The sequence below is a fragment of the Corvus brachyrhynchos genome, unplaced genomic scaffold (genome assembly GCF_000691975.1).
Source record: "Corvus brachyrhynchos isolate BGI_N302 unplaced genomic scaffold, ASM69197v1 scaffold94, whole genome shotgun sequence".
Taxonomy (NCBI): Eukaryota; Metazoa; Chordata; class Aves; order Passeriformes; family Corvidae; genus Corvus; species Corvus brachyrhynchos.
In genome coordinates, this window is record NW_008238330.1 from 8942782 (window position 1) to 8962732 (window position 19951).

At 43.4% G+C, this 19951-nt stretch overlaps 2 protein-coding genes across 3 annotated transcripts in view; one reads left to right on the forward strand and one right to left on the reverse strand.

Annotated features, from left to right (window-relative positions):
• ZDHHC3 (zinc finger DHHC-type containing 3) overlaps positions 1-18260 on the forward strand; it is a 22544-nt gene extending 4284 nt beyond the window's left edge. The window contains exons 3-6 of one of the 2 annotated variants that reach the window (XM_017734492.1): positions 2201-2297; positions 4203-4284; positions 6057-6187; positions 14276-18260. In XM_017734492.1, coding sequence (XP_017589981.1) covers positions 2201-2297; positions 4203-4284; positions 6057-6187; positions 14276-14518 — 553 coding nt within the window. In that variant the 3' untranslated portion in view covers positions 14519-18260. Of the gene's footprint in view, positions 1-2200; positions 2298-4202; positions 4285-6056; positions 6188-8844; positions 10504-14275 lie in introns of those variants that run through there. The other variant, XM_008633878.2, reaches the window with a different exon arrangement.
• Positions 18261-18952: 692 nt separating this feature from the next.
• Positions 18953-19951, reverse strand: part of TGM4 (transglutaminase 4) — a 15092-nt gene continuing 14093 nt past the window's right edge. The window contains exon 14 of the mRNA XM_008633879.2: positions 18953-19294. Within this exon, the coding sequence (XP_008632101.1) occupies positions 19153-19294 (142 nt within the window). The 3' untranslated portion in view covers positions 18953-19152. The remainder of the gene's footprint in view (positions 19295-19951) is intronic.

Genomic DNA, 19951 nt, shown 5'->3' on the forward strand with positions numbered 1-19951 from the left:
ATTAATGCTACTGTAAAATCTGCTCTGACAGCTTTTCAATTATGAATGAAACTTCACATCTAAAATGCTGTCTTGATGATTACTCACAGTGTAGGTAAATGAAAAAGACTCTAGCTAAGCACAAAACCTTGTCACCATGGTCCTTTTTTCTATGCTTTAAGATAAGTTTTTAGACATTAAGATTTGGGAAGGTGATCCACTGACCACTGATGTTGTTGAGAATCTTCAGTCAAACATTTTTTTTGTGGCCTAGGGAGGTTTATTAGACTTCAACACATCAAGGTTGAGCATCTGCATCAGCAAGAGATACTGCTAGCTGTATACCAGAGGGACCAGGGTGTTTTTGATGAATGTGCTATTTAGTGAGTCCCCTGTGCCCAGTAAACTAGTCCTGCCAGCATTTGGAAGCTAGGTGGTTGAGTGGGGGAAAGTGTGTGAGTATCCCTGTTGCTGCAGTGTTTAGTTGTGATTTCTGTGTTTCCTTTTCCACCAGCTAGCTTCCTGTTCTGCCTGTCATCCAACTGTTTTTGGTATGTGCACATGGAATAAAACTTCCCCTCCCAGCCTCCTCTCCTATCCCTTTCACATCTGTGGCTTGGCATCTTCAGGTTGTCCCTCTGGGGAAGTAGGAGCAGTTGGAGGGTTGCTTGGGTACGCACCTCTCTCAGAGCCCAAGGGAAGTTTGTGCACACCTGCACACAGGGAGGCATCCTCCTCCTTTACCACCTGCCTCACCTTACCCCCTCCTTTTTTTTATCACAATGATAAATACTTGTCATACGAAGTACATTATCTGGCAGGTAAATTGCTTTTACTGTGCCTGCTGATTTTAGACTCCATGTAGCTCAAAATAATTTCAAGCTGCTTGTTCTGGCAAAAGGAGGCTTTTCATGTTTCCCACTGCACCTGAGGCTGACAGGTAGTAGGGCACCCAGGTCTGCCTGAGGAGGAGCAGCTCCTGATCTGGCCCCGTGCTGGGAGGCTGGGGCCTGCCTGCCTGGACTTTCATTTAGGATCAGGCCTATAGCAACTCATTTGTTTTTCAGGCATAGCACATATCCTTGGGGATTATCCCCTCCTACCGTGTAAAGTGAGTGAAAGGCTGCTCTGACAGAGATGTTTTCTATTGTTTATTCATACATGCTGATAAGAACATGTTTATGTTTTCGTTTGAGTTTCCCTTAAGTGTTTGGGTGTTGAAGTTTATTATTTATATTAAGGTCAAAGTGCTTTTTGTTATAAGAAGAAAAATAAAATTAGCAGAGCGCTCAGTCCTTTCTGTTTCATTGCTGCCAGAATTGTTCTGGAATGGCTGTTTCCTTTCTGGGTCTATTGTTTGTTTGCTTTGGGGTTTTGTGCTTTTTCATATTTGATTTCTGTGCTTGTTTGTGCAATGTGGTATCAGGAGACTGCCTTTCGTCTCCTAGCATATGAGAAAGCAGCAGAGAAAAAGACTTCCTTTATTATGTGAGTTGAAGCAGTTACTGACTAAGCAAGAGAATGATGTTCAGACAAAGTAATAATGTTTTAATTATTTGACTTCCAGCCACAATTTACATGCTGGCAAGAATTTGAATTTTGATTTTATTAGGCTGGTTTTGTGAAGTGCTTTAACATCTAATTTCATCTTGAATGTATATTGTGCTACCATCTTCCTGACTGACTGCCACAGTTGTTTTCTGCTAGTATGTGGCTTACCTTGATGTCACGAATCTTTTCTAATGCCTTATTTAATTTTCCTTTTTTGCAAGTTCCTGCTACCAGCAAGTGTTGGGAAATAAACTTTAGTCTGTTATTAGCAACTTTGAAAAGTATCTTTATTCATTACTGCCTTTTATATCGTTGTGGTTTCTGTTTGGTTTTAATCTGTGGACATTTTTACAGGCCTTATATATTAAAACTAAACGAAATCACAGATTTTTTCCGTCTGCCCCAGTGTATGATTCAAACTATATTTGGGAAAGAACCACTGATGTGTGGCCTTAATTTTTGTAGTGGTGGTTTGGTTTTGTATGGTTCATTTTGAACAGGCTTAGTCAAGTAAGCAAACCACAAATATGAATATGGTGGCAAGTAAATTCTTTTAGATTCAGATTTCACCTCTGATTCTATTCCTGAATTTCTTTGTCCCCCAACCCCCTGTGAAATCTTGTGTTCTTGGAAGGAAAAGTGCTGTTAATACAGACCTATGTTCTTTCAGCGTTTGCAAGAGGTGCATTCGGAAAATGGACCATCACTGCCCATGGGTCAATAACTGTGTAGGAGAGAATAACCAGAAGTACTTTGTACTGTTTACAGTAAGTATTTTGCAGGTGATGCTTGAGGTTGTCCAGTGGGAAGTGCTGAAATGCAGTGTGTAGTCTGTGAAGCAGCTCCCAGTGCTGGCATTCTCTTCCTTCGTGTTTTGGAAGAACTTTATGGGGACCTGCTACATACAGGCTTCTGTTTCACTAATTAGGGAACACACACACCCCCACCCATCCATCCACAGCACTGGGAAAAGGCATCACAGGAAGCCTTTGTCAGGGGTTTTTGAGGTTTGTATTGGTGGTAGTTCAGCACCTATTTTGTAATGCGAGTAGTTTACTGTGGTGCTGAGCTCCTTGAGGCAGGGGCCATCCCTTTACATCAAACAGTGGCTGGTAGGGTCCCAGGCATATGTAGGCCTCCTAAACATTATAGTTGTATGAGTACCTGTGTGGGATCATGTAATAAGAGCCGTTGCCACATCTCAAAGAAGGAGTGGGAAGTCTGCATCCCCTTAGATAAGAACTATCCACCTTTTAATTGCAAGTGGTTTAGTTTTGTACTTGAAAACCAAGGAGGTGCACGACTTTTTGTACTGTATCTGTAGCATCATGAGTAAGAAAACAGGAGTAAAAACTTGAATACTGGATATTTCTGGAAGGTTTGAAATGTGTTTCATCAAAGTGAACTGCAAATATCCCGTGGGAGTAGTGTGAACATTACAAGGCTGAGTTTCAGTGATGCTCTGTTTTATTAATAAATCTTCTGAGACATCTGTAGGTTTGAGGAAGTATGTTCTCATATTACCAAGCAGAAAGGAGGAGATTTACAGTTAAATGAAAGGCTTAGTGTTCTGTGGTGTGGTTTGCAAGGATGTGGATTACAGAACAAAATGAATCCCATTTCTTTCCTATGAGCAAGCAGGTTTTTTTTACCTTGAGAGGTGAGCTAGGTGTTTTAGTCCTATCAAAAGGATTTCAGTTTCTATTAAAACTTGATAGCCACTTTCTAGCAGACTGTATTTAACACTTAATTTGGTTGAGAGAAACAAAGTAAGGGTTTCTGGTTTTATTCTTAGATATTCTTTTTGACCTGTGAGTAAGTGAAAGAACAGCAGCATGCTCAGCTTGCGAGGAAAACCCAAATACTCCCGTATTGCTTTTTACTGCTTCCAGAGGTGTTTCTTGTTACAAAGTCTCTCTCACTTCTATGATCTGCCTATCTTTGTCAGGGTTTGTACCTTCAGGAGAGTAATTTTTTTAGCCCTGTTGTAGTAAATTGTAATCTATGTGTAGCATTGCACATAGCTTTTGTTCTTTTCGTTACATACACTTTTTATTACAAAGCTAAGACCTAGCTTAAACCAAAAATGATTAAGTATGAAGTATTAAATCCTGAGAGAAACTTTCCATGCCAGTGTCTGCCTCAGGAGAAAGTACTTGTTAAAAAAATACATCATTTTTCTGAACCTCATACTGGAAAACAGATGAAAGTGCATTCTCTGGTTAAAACAAATTAATTGTTGTTTCTCTGGGAAGCTGTAGTGCTGTCAAGAGCAAGGATGTAAGCTTTGACAACAGGATACCTTGATCAGTGTTACTGTTCTCTGAAAGCTGTGCAGTACTCAGCTGAGGTAAGGACAATGAGCTGTGGGGAAGCCACTCTGGGACACAGGAGGCTGGATTTGGATCCAGCTGGCGTTAAATTCAGCAGTCTGCCTTGTGTTCGCTCAGAGCTGTTAGTAAGGAGAGAATGAGTCTGTGTAGTCTTGGCATTTGCCAGCTTCATGGTGCTTTTTCAGGGGAGATGGGAGAGCTTGATGGTTTTGGGAGTTGTTTGTGGTTTGGTTTTATTTTGAAATCTTAGCACTATGCTTTCAAATAAAGTGTTGGGAAGATTGAGCATTTTGGTCTTTGAACTCACTTGGTGCCTGTATTACATCCTTTATTTTTCAGATGTATATAGCACTGATTTCCCTGCATGCTCTAATCATGGTGGGATTTCACTTCTTGTACTGCTTTGAAGAAGACTGGACAAGTGAGTATAAACAAAATACCTTATTAAAATAGCAGATTACCCGTTGAATAAGAACTTACAATGCAGTAAGTTGCTTGTTTCCGAAGAATGCTATCAAGGTTCTGCTATGCTATCTCTGTTTTTTTTTATTATTTTTAATGATCAGTCCTGGAACTTCGTATTTTTTTCTTACCTGCCTGAATCTCTTTCCTGAAAAGTCCTGTTTTAACTTACATCTGATAGTGCCTAGGAAAAAGCTGATATGTAAAGACACCTGAGGAGTATGTGTGTAATAACCTATTGTTCACGTGAACACAGCACTAATTTCCTGAATGCCAACACAAGATAAGAAGAATGTGTATGCTTTTTTTAAAAAGGGTAATGTGAATCATTGTTGCAAGACTGCCAGGAAAACATGCTAGCTCAGATCCAAAAAACCACCCTCACAAGAACAAACAATTCCTTTCCTCAAAAAAAAAAAACAAAAAACCAACCCAACAAACCAAAAACAGAGCCCAAGCAGCTCAAAAAAGCCAAACTAAAAACCTCAGCATCACTCTGAAGTAGTCAGTGAGTAAATATTCACAAAGTCAGTCTACCTATATTCTTAAAATCACATATGGATATATAGGAAATCCTCAAGGTAATGCTGAGTTGAAGAGCAAGGTGTCAAAGAATTTGTGTGCACATGTATGTGCTGCTTATGACTTTTTTTGGAAAAGTATGAGGGTTTTTTCCTTGGAATTTCAGTAGTGTTATTCAATATAATGACTGGTTTTAGTTTATAGTACTGCAGAGGATACACATATGAATTGAACTTGATGAGGTTGTTCTGCACTTCAGAACTTTGTAAAACAGCTGCCAGCTGTCAGTGAGAACATCTGCATTTGACTGCAGTGGCCAGGGCCGTAAGGGAAGGATACATCAAAAGGTAGTTTCCCTTATCTCCTTTCTTAGAGCCTGTTCCTGTGGAGAAGGCACTTTCCTGGCTGTCCCAGGCTTAGGTGGCAGAACAGAGCTGTTAGGAGAGATGGATGTGTTGTTCAGCTGCCTTGTGTTTGTGCAAATTGTGTTAGTCCCTGATTATGGTGAATCTGTTTAAGCTGAAGATCTCATGAGAAAAATACAGGCTTTTGATGAGAGTCTTAGATTTCGAAAAAATCTGGAGATGTTCTGAAATTTACAGCATTGAACACTATGACTTTGGCCCTATAACGTTCTTTTCTTTTGCTCCTCCTTTCTAATTACCTTCTTGGTTTTTTTTTTTTTTAGCACTTGCTTGAGTTTGCATTATTGAGTATGAAGAAAAGTAGGAATTTGGCTTAATCTGACCTTTTTAAAGTTATGGCTTAGAGCAGTTATGAAAAGGAAGCATACCCTGGTTTTATGTTGGTGCTACATAAGCTCGTGTCCTGACTGCCAGCTTGAGATTTCTAATGGACTTATCACTGTGGAAAATCTGTTAAGGTTAAGGTGTAAGAGAGAAGCTCCAGGTGAAATTGAGTAGAATGGAGTCCTAGCCAGTGTACTGGGGGAACTCTGAAGTAGAAAAGAAAATTACAATCTTGAAGCGTTGCAGGGTGTTTGGTGGGTTTTTTGGCTTTTTTTTAAACTTGGGGGAGTGATCATTTTATGCTTGCATGTCAGAGCTTCCCTGTGTGTCTTTCTGGGAATGTTGTTCAGCTAATTTATTTGATAGTTTGAGTACAGAAAACTCGTGGCTTAGCAGGTGTTTTGCAGCTGGTGCATTACTTGGTGTCTGCCCTTCCAACTCTGTTGTTTTGTCTTCGCAGAGTGCAGTTCCTTCTCTCCACCAACTACAGTGATTCTCCTCATCCTCTTGTGTTTTGAGGCTCTCCTATTTCTCATCTTCACCTCAGTTATGTTTGGGACCCAAGTACACTCCATCTGCACTGATGAAACGGTGGGTGTCTCACATTCTCTCCTTTACCCTGTCTCTCACCATTTGTAGAAACAGTGATGGGCTGTGGGGTTTTACCTCACGGCACAGGGAGTCCATGTCCCCTTTGAGGAGAGATCCAGTGTAATAAAGCTGAGCTAGCACGGTGCTGGATGGTGCTCTCTGAAGGTCACTGTGGGAAGTAGGGTACTCCTATGTATTGACTGGAGTGCTATGTTGACAGTACTTCCCATAAAGTAGGCATAGGTAGCTGGGATTATTCTGTAGAGAATATTTGTCCCCTGTGGATTGGAGAACCTTTTTTCTTTAATGAGGTGCTTTTACATTGGTATTGTCTGAAGTTCACCTGTGTCCTGGTTGTCACTGTGCACAGGTTTGTGTGCTGGTAAGCCAAGATGAGTAGGTGGGGGAGGAATACACACACACACACAGACAGGGACTTTTTTTTAGCCTAGAAGATTTTCCAGTCTTAGATACCTGTTCAACAGTTCAAAAACTCTTGCCAGAGGGAAAAAGAAAAGGGAGCAGAGCAGGCTCAAGGGACCCCGCTGGACACAGTCTGCTGCAAATCCACCAAGTCATCCCGAATTCAAAGGTGGCATAGGAGAGGTTATATAATAATATTACAGTCCTAAATCCATGTATTTGCCCACTTCTGTAGCGATGTAGCTGGGGACTCCGGTGGGTGTTCCCACACTTGTGAATACTTCCACTCTTCACCAAGCATGCTCAGGTAATTGAATTAACTGGGGTGGCTGGAGAGAAGTGATGGGCTTAAAAGAGTGACAACTCTTCTTTCCTCCCTGCCTCCTTTAGGTTTGTTTTCCTTGTTTGCCCATGGCCAGTTGAAGCTAGCATAAGTGTTTTTGCTACTGTCAGAGAGCTGTGACTGGCATTATATGCCGTATGGGCCCATTGCTCTGACCCTTTTTTTGCAGTGCTATTTTTAATGCTTGGCTTCCGCAAGAGGCTGATGTTCCACCTGTCTGTGTTCAGAGGAAGACTTCACTGTTCTTTCTGATGGGGAGAGCCCCAGGAAGAAGTACAGTGTGGTACAGATCCTGCTGAGCTTGTGTTCATCAATAAGTGTGTAAATTAGCAATGCCGCCTGTGAAACCATTGTTTGAATTTCTCTATCTTTGAAACCTGTCAAGAATTTTTAGAAGCTGCTTCCTATGGCTGGGCACCCATATAAGTCCCCAGATTTTCCCTTCCACTCTTAGATGGGGACTTGTAGATGTTAAAGGAACAATGCCACATTCTAAAATAAAAAAATGAAATATGGTCTCCCCTTGTTGGGTTGTGGGTTTTTATTTTTGGGTGGTTTTTTTAATATGTACCAGGAAGGATTTTGCTCCATGGAATGTCTCATTGTTGGTGTGCCAGCATTGAGCTAGCTGTCTGGCAAGCAGTCTGTTTTGAGCAGAGGAATACTTCCAGGTGAAGTGCTTCTTGGTGTGCTCTCTTGTAGTGTTGTAACTCACATTTTAGAGATAGGGCTGTGTGTTGCCGTTTTTCACCTTTTTATTCCAGTCACTGGGAGACTTCATTCCTCATCTTGAGTATGCTGTCCCAGCAAGATGGTTCCTTTCTGCCTGGAGGGACCCAGAACCCTGGTATTTTGCTGTTGTCTCTGGAGGTGACATTTACCAGGGATCAGCACAACTCCTACAGTTGGCCCCTGTTGTGTTCATCAGAGCTCCCAGCGTCAGTAATTTGAGGCACGCAGATGCATTGCAGCGCATTACTGCGTAGCGTGGGAGACACGTGCAGGTCAGGAGAAACCTTACCTTGCAAAAGATGCAGAGTCAAGGAGCTGGGTGATCTGCCAGCTGCTGCTGCTGCCCATGGGAGAGTGATGCTCTCCAGTGACTGCTCTTACTCATTGTGCTTCTATGGCAGCCAGGCATATATGGCTTTCCTGACAGACCAAATTCACTCCTGGGCTTTAGACACAATATGGATTTATTTCTTTTTAGTGTTTAACTAGTGAATGTTCCAGCTGATTGCTTGATGGCTTATTTTTGTTCTGCCTCTAACCTTTACTAAACAATGCCAATGATTTCTTCAAATCAGTATCTTATTTAACCCTCTCTCCATGCTGTCAGCCCATGCATGTTTTAGCAGTGATTCTAATGACACATGAAGAGGCACCAGGTAGACTGAGCTACACTGAGCCATGGGCACTTCCTGAACTTGCTTGGTGAATCTGGGAGCATTATAGTGATTATCTTTGGGTTTGTGGGTTTTTTGGTTGTTTTATTTTTTTTTTTTTTGTCTGCAAGCTTGTAATGGTTTCTTCTAAAACTTTTCCATCTGGTTAGCACATAATGCATTCAGCCATTAAAGCACATACTTTTTGTTTGGTTTTAAGTGGTGGGGTTTTTTTTATTGACATCAGAGGCAATTGGATGGCAGGTCTTAAAATGTTTCTGAAGTATGTAGGTCTGAAGAAAATGAAAGCAATTTTATTTTCAAGGAACAGTTTCTAGATTTAATATTTTTTAATATAAAACAGTGAGAAGGAAAGACAGTACAGATGCATTTGTATTTTCTTACTCTGTCCTTTGGATAAGAGGTAATTGAGAGTAGACCTTTCCCCGAATCCAGAACTACAGAATCTGAGTATTTGACTGAAAATGTGATATTTCTGTTTTCAGGGAATAGAACAGTTGAAAAAGGAAGAGAGAAGATGGGCTAAAAAAACAAAATGGATGAACATGAAAGCAGTATTTGGCCATCCGTTCTCTATAGCATGGCTTAGCCCATTCGCAACACCAGACCAAGGAAAAGCAGACCCGTACCAGTATGTGGTCTGAGGAATTCCTGACCAGCATTTCCACTAAAATAGAAACATATTACAGCACTACTGTTACAAATTTTCCATGAATGTTTAAAACAAAAAGCAAAACAAACTTTTTTTATGTCTATTAAATGGCTGATAATTGCAGAGGAAAAACAAGCCCTATATTCCACCATTTTAGATAATTCTATATCTCTGGCTGAAACTGCTGCTGCTTTTTCTTTTTTTTTTTCCTTTTCTTTTTTTTTTCCTTTCTTTTTTATCTCATTAACTTTACTGGCATTTGTTTCTCTCTGCTTTCTGTATGGCATAACTAATGTGAAGGGGATCCTCTCTTCTCTGTTATGACCCACCTCTTCTGAGTAAATTCTCATGCTGTCTCCTGACTGTGATGAGCTCTGTGGATGACATGTGAGTGCCAACAGCCCTACACAGACACATTTGGACTTCCTGAAGGAGCACATTGCTCTTTCATAAGTGAACTTGACCAGGAAAGCAGATACTTCACGTACCAAAAGGTGCAAGACCAGAAGGCAACACAGCAAGAGAGCCAGTTGACCTGGTGATCACAAACAGTTAAAGTACTTAAGCGTTGCCAACACCAATTCCCACTCCACTGTCCTTTTTCCTTCCAGCCACAGAACTGATTCCATCTTTCTGGCATTATTTTGTCTGTTCCCTCCCTTGTGTGCAGGAAATTGTTGCCCCTTTAGGATAACTGTGGCAGATTTAGAAGACTGTTTGGATTATTACATGCCTTACACTTCCAGGAAAGAAAGAAAGCTAATTTTCAAGTGTTTAGAATAGCAGAATCATGTTTTTTTTGTGTGTGTTTGTCTTGGTAAATGACTTGTTAGAGCAATGCCTGCTAAGCGGTGTTAACGTGAAAAACTGACATGAATGCCCAGATTCCTATAAAGACTAATATTGATGGGATGTGTAAGTGTTCCAGGGTGATTGATTCTATATTGTTAGCATTGCCCTGGTTTAGAGCTTTGTAAATCTTTTCTCCTATTTATGCATACATGTGTATGTGTGTAAACACAGGCACATATATGTGTAAGGGTTTGAAATTGGGAAATATTTATGGTAAGGAGCATGCATGCTGTTATGAACTGTGTGGTGATGAAAGTGGGAGGGACAGAAGACATTCCAAAAAATGGATAGAGCTAAACCATTCATAATTACAACTGGCATCTTAGGTTCAGGCAGGAATTTTATTATATTTTTGATTCACAACTCCCATGGGCTCATCAAATGAATTGCAAACAAAAGAAATACGCAAATCAGCTGTGTCTGTGACTTCCAAGGAATCTTTTCTTTCCTTGGTTTAAAATATTTTTTTGGAAACTGACCTGTTTAGACTGCTTCAAAGCCACGTGGGAAGGGAGGGAAATCAGGGAAGGAGAAATTGAATGGATGTCTCATTTTGGAAGTAATGTGAATGCTGCATCTTTTCAATCTGTCAATGCTTCCATATGGAAAACAAATGCAATAAAACTTTTCCAAAAACTTGTTTGCTGTTCTTCCTTTCTTTGCTCCAAATCTTAGGAAAAATCCGTAATGGTTTTCTGAACTTTCACTTCTGTGTGCAATCAGGCAGAAGCATATGAAGGTTAATTAACTTGAGTGTTCAACTTCTAAGTTGAAAAGTGAGTTAATTGGTAATATACTGATCTGTTAATCAGTGGTTTATTTCGCCACTGGGGAGAGGCTGTAACTCTGGTTTTAGTGTGTGATGGTGTTTCTCAGAGAACGCTCCCAAGCTTAATAGTTAAGCTGGATCTTGGGCCATGGTCAGTCCAGCTGGTGAGACACGTGCAGGAGATGATTTGAACTGGTAGAGAATCTGGCCCTTACGCTGCCTTGATGCAAAATCAGATTTATTGAGGAGAGAGGCTTTTTATATTGAGTCAGCTAGGGAATTAACTAATTAATGCACCTCTCTGTAGTTCACTGCTTCAAAAATTGTTTCGATTACAAATTCTATGTTCCAGTTTGGGTTTATTTTAATTACCCTTATTAGCTATGCGTTCTGGAGGAAGATTGATTACATTTTTCTGGCACTTTGACCATCGTGGAAAAATGCCTAGCTACTGAGTTTTTCTTGCTTCAAACCAAATGCAAATTGTTAAACAGCGTTATATAGTACTGATATTTTCAGTCAAACTGTGTGTTTTGTTTTTTAAATGAGGCACCATCCCAGAAGTGCCACCGGTACCTGTTGTGTGTGTGTGGCGATAACCATGGCCTTCAGCTTTCCTTGTGCTGCACGGCTCGGTGGTGCTGTTTGGTGCAATTTGAATGGTACTAAAAGTAGGACAGTACTAACAGGAGAAAGGCAGACTTACTGGTTAGCTGATGGAAAGTATTTTCTTGGTCAGGACTACCCCATTTCAGGTGCTAGTTCTGTTTTAGTGTGGCCGAGAGAAATTGAAAGAAACTCCAACAGGGCACTTCTGGAAAACTAAGTGGTGCTCCAAGCAGAAACGAGTGCAAGGAACTGCTGTAAGAAAAGTCTGCCTTAATCATGATTTCCAGTGGCGGTGCTTCCTGTGTCTTCTCTGTAACCATCAATTTGTCTCAATGCTTGTCTTTCTGGTTTGCTCTTTCCTTTCATGTCTTAAAAGTGCATTGAAGGAAATTAATGCATTTCTTCTAACATTCAAGAGCTGTCCTGCAGATTGCTTCTGGGTAAGACCATGCAGCCCACCGTCCTTCTCTGGCTCTGGGCAGGAGCAGATACCGAGGGCAGTAGTTGGAGAAAGAGAGTATATCCTACAGCATCTCAGTGGTCACAGGTTAACCTTGTCTTACTGTCCCCATGTTTGCAATGTTGTGCCTCTTACTTAAAGAGGAGTGTCCAGTATTTTATATTTCCTCAGTGTATATCTTCTCTTTTCAGTATTGGTTCAAAATTATGTGATTTGAAATAGGGAAAGCTGAAACAGTAATGAGTTGTCCAACAGCTGTGCATTCCTTCCATCTCCCTTAGGTTCTTTTTAAGGCATAACCTCATGCCCTACTGACCATGTGGCTGGCAGCCAAAAATAGATCAAGATACAATTATAAAACTTCTGTTTATTTTGAAACCATGCTGTGAAGGGATTAGTGAGGTCAGGTTGGGAGAGAGAAAGTATGCCTCTAGCTGCTCTGATGAACTGCTCCCTAATTGGCATTAGCACAACCTCAGCCTGACCTTGCTTATTGCCTTGGTTAGCAGATGCTGATAGGAGCAGGTGAGCAATGATTTTTTGGGAGGAAAGGATGGGTTTCTGCCCAGAACTGTTCCAAATCTGTATTCCCAGTCTAGATGGCAGCAAGGATTGAAAGGGATTCCACAAATGAGTGAGGGCAGGGTTAAAGCTTGTGCTTGCAGAGAGGGGTTTAAATGCCTGGTGTCTGTCTCTCCTCCTGCTCTGTGCTACTTGTTTTCCTTTTCCCTAGATGCTCACACAGTAAGTGCTCCAGCCGTGCTCCAGCCAGTTTGTTACTGACACATGGGAAAGCTCTGCAGTTTGCTAAGGAACATTGCGCAACCAAAGGTGGTCTCTTGCTTTAAGCTGCCAAAGCCTCTGCCTCCTGGTTGCACAGCCACTGGGTGCTGGAAGTGCAGTATCCCAGAGGAAAAGCTCATAGTAGTGCTAGAACGCTTTGCCAAGGGTCTGCTGTGCACAAACTCTGCTCCTCTCTAGCTTGCCCAGCAGGGAGGTAAGGTCGGGCCCTGGCTGTGGCACACCAAGTGTGGCATCCCAAGGGACCAGGGGCTGCAAGGGATTTTCCCTGGAGCACTTAAAACGGTACATTTGCAAGCTTGGGAGCAGGGTGAGGTGCTGCAGGCGTGTGCTTAGCATTCAAAGTCCTTCAGGGCTTGAATTTTTCCCAAATTACAACCCTGAGGAATTCCGATTTGGTGCTGCGTCATTCCTTTCTGCACCTTCACTGCTGGGTTTCTCCTAAATCAGCACGAGAAACAGGGCATGAATGAAGGAATGAAGTTCACAAAAGCTTTGCATGCAGTGCTGCGGTTTCTGGTGTGTTTTCTTCTGGGTCTGCTCGTGCTGACTCAATGTTCTTGCAAACTGAGCTGCTGCTGCTGTGTTATTTGCGAGGCTGACAGTGAGTGCAGCTGTGGTGCTGCTGAGCTGCTGCCTGTATTCCTTTCCTCTCACTGCAGAGCTTTGAATGTTCTGTGTGTTGTCAAGAATAATCTGTAGAATTAGCACGTGACAAATGTACTGTTCATCCAGCACTTCTAAAACTCTTCTTTCTTACAGTTTTAACTGAATTTGTGCTTTTTTTTCATTTCCTTGAGCTTCTCAAAACTTGGATCCAGTATTCTTGCTTCTCTAAGAACAAACTTTCTGTGTGGTCACTCGTATATCATTACGAATGGATCATACACAGCTGCAGATCTGACTCCTCTCTTAAATGATACAGAAAATGGGCATAAAAAATTGTGCCCTATTTCACACAGTGGCAGCCTTAAAAAAAATCATTAAGAAAATAAATTTTAGTTCCTTATTCCTACATGGAGAAGACTACCAGGAAAAAAAAGTCACTGCCTAAATTCGATAGATCTGTTCTTTAAGTACAATCGAAATGTTTGCTTTACTGAAAGTGACGTTCTTGAAGGGAGAATGAGTTAGAATACTGATTGACCAAGGCTGTGGTCCCATTTTGAAGCCTCCACTTTCACCTGTACAGATTTTCTCACCTCCCAGCAGGTTATTTGGGTTGCATTGTGATTTGTCTTTGACAATTTGGTAAATGGAAGTTGTGTTCTTAAATATTTGCTCTTAACTGGCATGGAGTGAGCTTCTATTGACAAGCCTAGGTGTGGCAGTGGTAAATTCCTGATTGCTGGAAAAAAGTGCAGTATTTTGGCTGTGCCTGAACTATTGCAAAAAAATGCCCAAACAAGGTGAAACTCTTAAGTTGTATTTTGTCACTCCTTGGAAGGATTAAAAAAGCCGCATGAGAAGAGGTCCGTGTTTCCAAAAAGGCTGGCTTTTCAGAAGCCATCTCTGTACCCTAAAAATCAATAGCAACTGATGCCAAAATACATCAGCAAGATTCAGATTGTCCATTAATTTGATCTCGTGTGAGGGTTTTGCTGTTAAATTTGGAGATGAAACTCTAATGCAGGGTGTCTGTCTTCATTGTTAACTCAAACTGGAATAGCATCAACCTGGCTATAGGTAGGCAGTTCTGCATGTGCTACAGTGCTTGGTGCCCAAATACCTGCTGTATGCATGAGACAACCATAAACTCTTCTCTTCTTGCAGGGTATTGAGCGACTTAAAAACCAGAAGCCAACCTGGGAGAAGATCAGCGGCTGGGAAGGAATGAAGCTGGCGTTTGGTGGTGCCTTCTCCCTGGGTTGGTTCAACCCTTTCTCAAACCTGAACTGCAAGAGCCCAGTGCTGGCTGAAGCAGTGGCAGCAGCTCCTGCATCTGAAATTATGACCCAAGAAGAAATCGAGCAGTTTCTGGCTCGAGATGTTGCCATCCAAATGTTGCGTGAATAAGCAAAGCATCCTCCACAATGCCAGGAGAAGCTTTCAGGTGTTCCTTTTAATAATTACTTGTGCTGGAGATTTAAGGGTTGCTTTTTAGCATATTTTCTGGTGCATTTAAAAATTCAGGAGTATTTGTCTGGAACAGACCCTACAGCACTAGTAATGCAAATCTCCAGAGAGAACTTCGTAAGTGATGTGGTTCATAAGCTCCTTTTCAGACCTGTGTCAACTTCTTTACTGAGCTTTTCTTAGATGGCCTTAAAGGACAGTTTATAATTGTCAGATAGATTGGTTCCAGTTCCCAGAAATGTGCCATCCTAGGGAGTCTGGTTAATCTTTGTTCTTAACAGCCCTTTGGAGGACTAAATGTGTGTGATGGCAAGATTAGGCCAGCTCTGAAGGTTTTCTGGAAAAACACATCCACTTTAGCCCATCCCATCCCATGGGTGCTGCCTCTAGGTTATGAAAGCTGCTGCCACACTGATCTTAGCCTAGGTGGGATACAGGGCTATGGATGCAGCACTTGGATGAGCTCACCCTGGGTGTAATTCCTTTGGGCTCTGAAATATCTCCAGGGGTTAATTTTTACCCTCTGTGCTTGTGGGACTGCCCAGGACTGGTGGTGCATGTTGGAGGTGGTGGGCTTGTGATGGTGCCAGGCTGGTGAGAGCATTCACCCGTGGCCAGTGCAGCTAAGAACGGGCAAATGTTGGCCGGGTTTTCGAGGTGCTGGTGGGGGGAAGCTTTTGCCCCGGGGCTGTGGCTCATTCACATGTGAGATGTGTGAAGCAGGAACTGCCTGGCTGAGCTCTGCAGCCCAGGGAGCATGGAAGTGGTCTAGGCCAGGTACCAGAGCTATTTCTGCTGTCAAAGAGAGGGTGATGTGAACACCCTGTGATGGAGGTGCTGCTTCTCTCTGTTTGACTTGTCTAATTTAGATGTCTCTCTTTTCTTCTTTTCTTGGTAGCTAGAGTTGGTAGAGAATGAACAGTGCCTCCTAATCTTACTGGGGTTTAACACTGTCTTACTAGTACGTGCCATTATGCAGGGTTTCCTTACATTAATTTTGCAGCCAGCTCCTGGGGAATGCTGGTGAACCTGTAGAAGGAACACTCGTCCCTTGAAGAGGGCATCACTGCAGGTGGCAGTAGTGGTAGCAAAGTCATGCAGAGATGTTGCCAGCCTCTGAATTCAGATACGCTGCAAACACTTGGCATCCTCCAGATGTCAGGGTACTTTTAATTTAGACTGTTTTTCAATTGCTTTTTTTTTCTTCTGTCATATCCCTTAGATTAATTGTCATTAAATTTGCAAGAGACTAGAGATGTGCTCCTGGCTTCCCCCCTCCAGAACATGCTTGCTTTTATCTCCCCCTCCCCTGTAACATGGTCCAAAGATAACTGCTTCCTCTCAAAAGTAAGAGAAAGGAGTTTTTGGGATGAAAGCATGGTATTGTGAAAGACCTATATGAAGTTTTTATTATTTATAGGAGTAATATCAAATGGAATTTGTGCAAGATTTTTTTCCTGTTTTTTTTTTAACTCCTCAGAAAGCATCTTGGTGTACATTAATGGTGTGACATTCAGGACTACTGTGGAGGGATGGGATTCTCTCCTGGACTTGTCCTCTGCCACAGCAGTCTCATTTTCTGGCAAAGGTACTGGGAACAAATAGAGTGCCTTGACTGTTAGGAGCACAGCTTGACCAAAATCCAGAGGGTATTTCCAAGTAGTTGTCCCATCCTCTGTTCCCTCTGGATATCTCTTCTCTTTGTCAGTGCAAAATAGATCTAGAAAACATCATTAGGAACTGTATATTTATAACCTTTGGGATAAAGGGAAACGCCCCACATTGGAGGGGAAACAAGGTATCCTCTCATGTCATTTAGACACGAGGTCTTGAATGTCTTTGCCCTGTGCAGCTGTGTGGTGTTGAGGGAAGAAACTCCTCCTTCTGCACTAGACTATGTTTATCTCTGTCAGCATCCCGCAGGAAATGGATGTCAGGGACATACAGATCTAAAAGGAATTTCCTGTAGGGAGCAATGGGGATGTTGAAGGAGGAAGAATAAGAGTGCCCTTTTTAGCTCACATTTTCTAATTTTGGCTTGCTGCTCCACCTCTGCATCCAGTTAACATCCCTGCCTCTGGTGCTGTGTCTGCAGTGGGAATGGTGCTACAGGGAGAAACTAGTTCATGGCTGAACATCACCTTGAGGCAGGCATATAGGGATGTCAGCTTGGGAGGGACCCCCATATGCTGCGTTCCAGGGATGCTTCTCAGAACGGGGACCCCACTCTGGGACATGGCTTTGGGTAGGTGTGGATGGAGGCAGCCTAATTTCTCCTGCACTCTCAAACCTGGCTCACTTCATCAGGAGAACAGTGGTCATCTGCTTCTGTTTCCCACCACTCCTATTGTTCCTCAGGTGCTGGCGTTTCTGGGTTTGTTTTTTTTTTAAATAGAGGAAACAGAAAAGTAGTGTGAAGAGGAGGGTGAGAGCCAGAACAGTCATCTCCCCTCCTCCAGTTACAGTCTGAGTGAGAGACAGGGGTGTGTCACTGTGCCTTACACAGAGCCTGGACAGCCAGCTCCAGCTGTGATGCCCCCAAGATGTGGCAGGGTGACTTCCTATACCCAGGAAATCAGTTCTGGTGTTTCTTGTCTGTCAGTCTCCCTTGTCCCCTTCCAAAGTCCCAGTACCCCTTGGTGTATCTCCTTTCTGTCTCAATGTAGTGTGACAACTCTCAGAAATCCCACATTTTCACAAGTTGGAAAAATCTGTTTTATCCGTAGCTTTTGTATAAACCTCCTTCTTTAATGATTGACTGGTAGCTTGAGACCAAACATAATTTTCATGGAATTGAAATGAAACTCACTGTTTACTTTCCCTTCCCTCTACACACTTCTTGCCCTTTGTTAGAGCATGCCTTCATGTGCAGACCATGCAGCTATGGTCCTGGCTGGCCTGCCAGGTCCCAGGAAAGACATCCTGGAGAGCCTGCTTGTGGCACCCTAAGTGTATGGGGCCGGGGAGGATGCTCCCCCTGCACTGCACAGTGGGATGTGATTTGCTGGAGGTCCCATCACTGCTCTGACATGAGGTGATGCTCTGATGAGGTTAATATGTGATGGGCAGGGTCATGGCAAATGTGGAAAGTGTTCTCGTACTTCTTACCTGGTGTCTTCTACAGCAGGTTTTCTATGCAAATAGAGAATTTACATCTCTTGAAAAAACACATTTTTTGCTGTTTGTAACTCCTTTTTGTGCCTTCAGTCCCTGTTGTACTTACTAAAGAGCTAATACTTCATCTTCCAAGGACCACCTGCTCCTCCCTACCCTGTGGACAGGATGCACACGGACCCTGCACCCACTCTGCCTGTGGAGAGGAGCTCCCACTCCCTGCTATGCCACCACAGGAGGTGTAGGAGGTGGCCTTTTGGGGACCCTGTGCTGCTGTGGAGCAACAGAACACCATGGGCAGAGGGTCAGCAGGGGCAGGGCAGCCTTGACCCCTGTCCATGGCCTGGCAGCCACCTGTGTGCTCCTCTGGGAGTTCCCCAAATCTTTGAAACACAAGAGAGTGGTTAAAATCTTTTTGCCTTTTTATGTCCTTCCTAGTTTTTTTCCTCTTCCCTTTTTATGGGCTGGCACATAACCAGATGTAGTCACCATTTCTTTTTTCCACCCTACTGCATTAATGCTTGAGCATTTGCCTTTTAAATAAACAAATAAATTACCCCCTATACTACTTTGTGACCTGATTTCATCTTTACCTGTGGAAACGCTGGAAACCCCAGTGCCACTCTGCTGCTGGCCATGCTGTGGGACCTTGCTAAAGGTGTGCTCAAGAGTTGCTGGGGTGTGCAGTGCAGCGGTGGGCTCCAGCTGTGCACAGCTGTTGTCTTCTCCAGTGTGACTGTGGCTGGAAGAGCTCCTGATGTACACTGCCATCGAGGTTCTTCCTGCCCAGCAACATTCAGGGTGGCAGGGGAAGAATAGATGTTGGACATTTCTAATGCTGCTGGAGATGGCTCCTCCTCCAAAAACGCCTGAAAACCCCCAAAAGAAGTGGGATAGGAAGCTGTATGAAAAATGGTGTTTGGGGAGACTGTGCTGGGTTTGCCCTTTCTGTGCTCTAAAGACAAGGAAAGGCACATGGTGGTACATTCCCCAGATGGCGAGCTGGGAGGAATTGGGAATTGCCCAGGAAGGATTTGGTTGAAATGTTGCTTGAGCTGCGCAGCAGCCCTTGGTGCAGGGAGGTCCCTGTGTGTCCTTCCAGGTTGGACCACAGCACTGCTGGCCTCTCCCAGGCTCACACCCATAGCTGGCTGAAGCTGGCACCGACATGAGCTCCGATCCCTGGTCTGTGATGGGAACATCCGCTTGTGGATTCAGAGCCATCCCAACGTGACGATATCATCAAACCCAATCACACAGTCAATTTTAACAATCTTTATTGAATCACAGTTAACTGCAATCAATGCAACTGTGCCCTTAAGCCAGTTTAATTCCCTTAGCTTTATGGCATTTTGCTCTTTACTTTAAAAGTACTGTGCAGCAATCAGGGAGAAGAGAAGTGCCCAGGGATGCGATACATTTAGCAAGGCCAACATTTGCACGCCGACAAGGCACCGATCCTACTCGGTGATGGTGATGGCCTTCTCTGTAGAGATCCCTTTGATCTGGTTTGAGATCAGCTTGGCTATGATTTTCTTCTCTCCTAGTTTTGTTGGAGTGCATATTATTTCAGACTTCATGATCCTGCCAGGCATTATATCCCTAAGGACAAAGGAAAAAACACAGTCTCAGCATGAATTTGGGTTATTTCCCACTTTTTGAGTAATTTCACTTAAAGAAATAGTCACTGCATGTGTTTAGGGTGGGTGTTTCCCTTCCCCCATGACCAATGTGCAGCAAGTGGGGCCTGGCACTGTGATACTGCCTGGTGGTCCTGGGGACCTTCCCCAGAGTTCCCCGTACTGCTGAAACACCAAACTGAGCTCTGAAGGAAGCAGCTGTGTTCACACTTGTTGGGCAGCACAGCAGGAGCACGGGGGGAGCCCCTGTCATGCCCATCTGCCCTGAGCCTGTCACCTGCTGTGTGGGTCCTTGTCATAGGTTAGCAAGCATAGTCCCGGAAGGGACGTCCTTGCTAAGGGGTGCTTACAGTTTCCTCTGGGAACTGATAGAACCTATCAGTGGCCAGTTTGAATATGGACAATTCTCTAAGCTACTTAAAGTTGTGACCACCTCTGTGATCCACATTTAAGAATAGGCAAACTCCCCCTCCAAGCTCTCTCTCGTTTCCGGTGCTGGCACAGGTGGCTGCAGGGCCCAAGCAGGGCCCAGTGGGCCCGGCCAGGCCCTGCTTGGGCCAGGCCGGGCCGGGCCACGGCCATCCTGAAGCGATGGACCTGTGCCAGCCACGGACCCCCC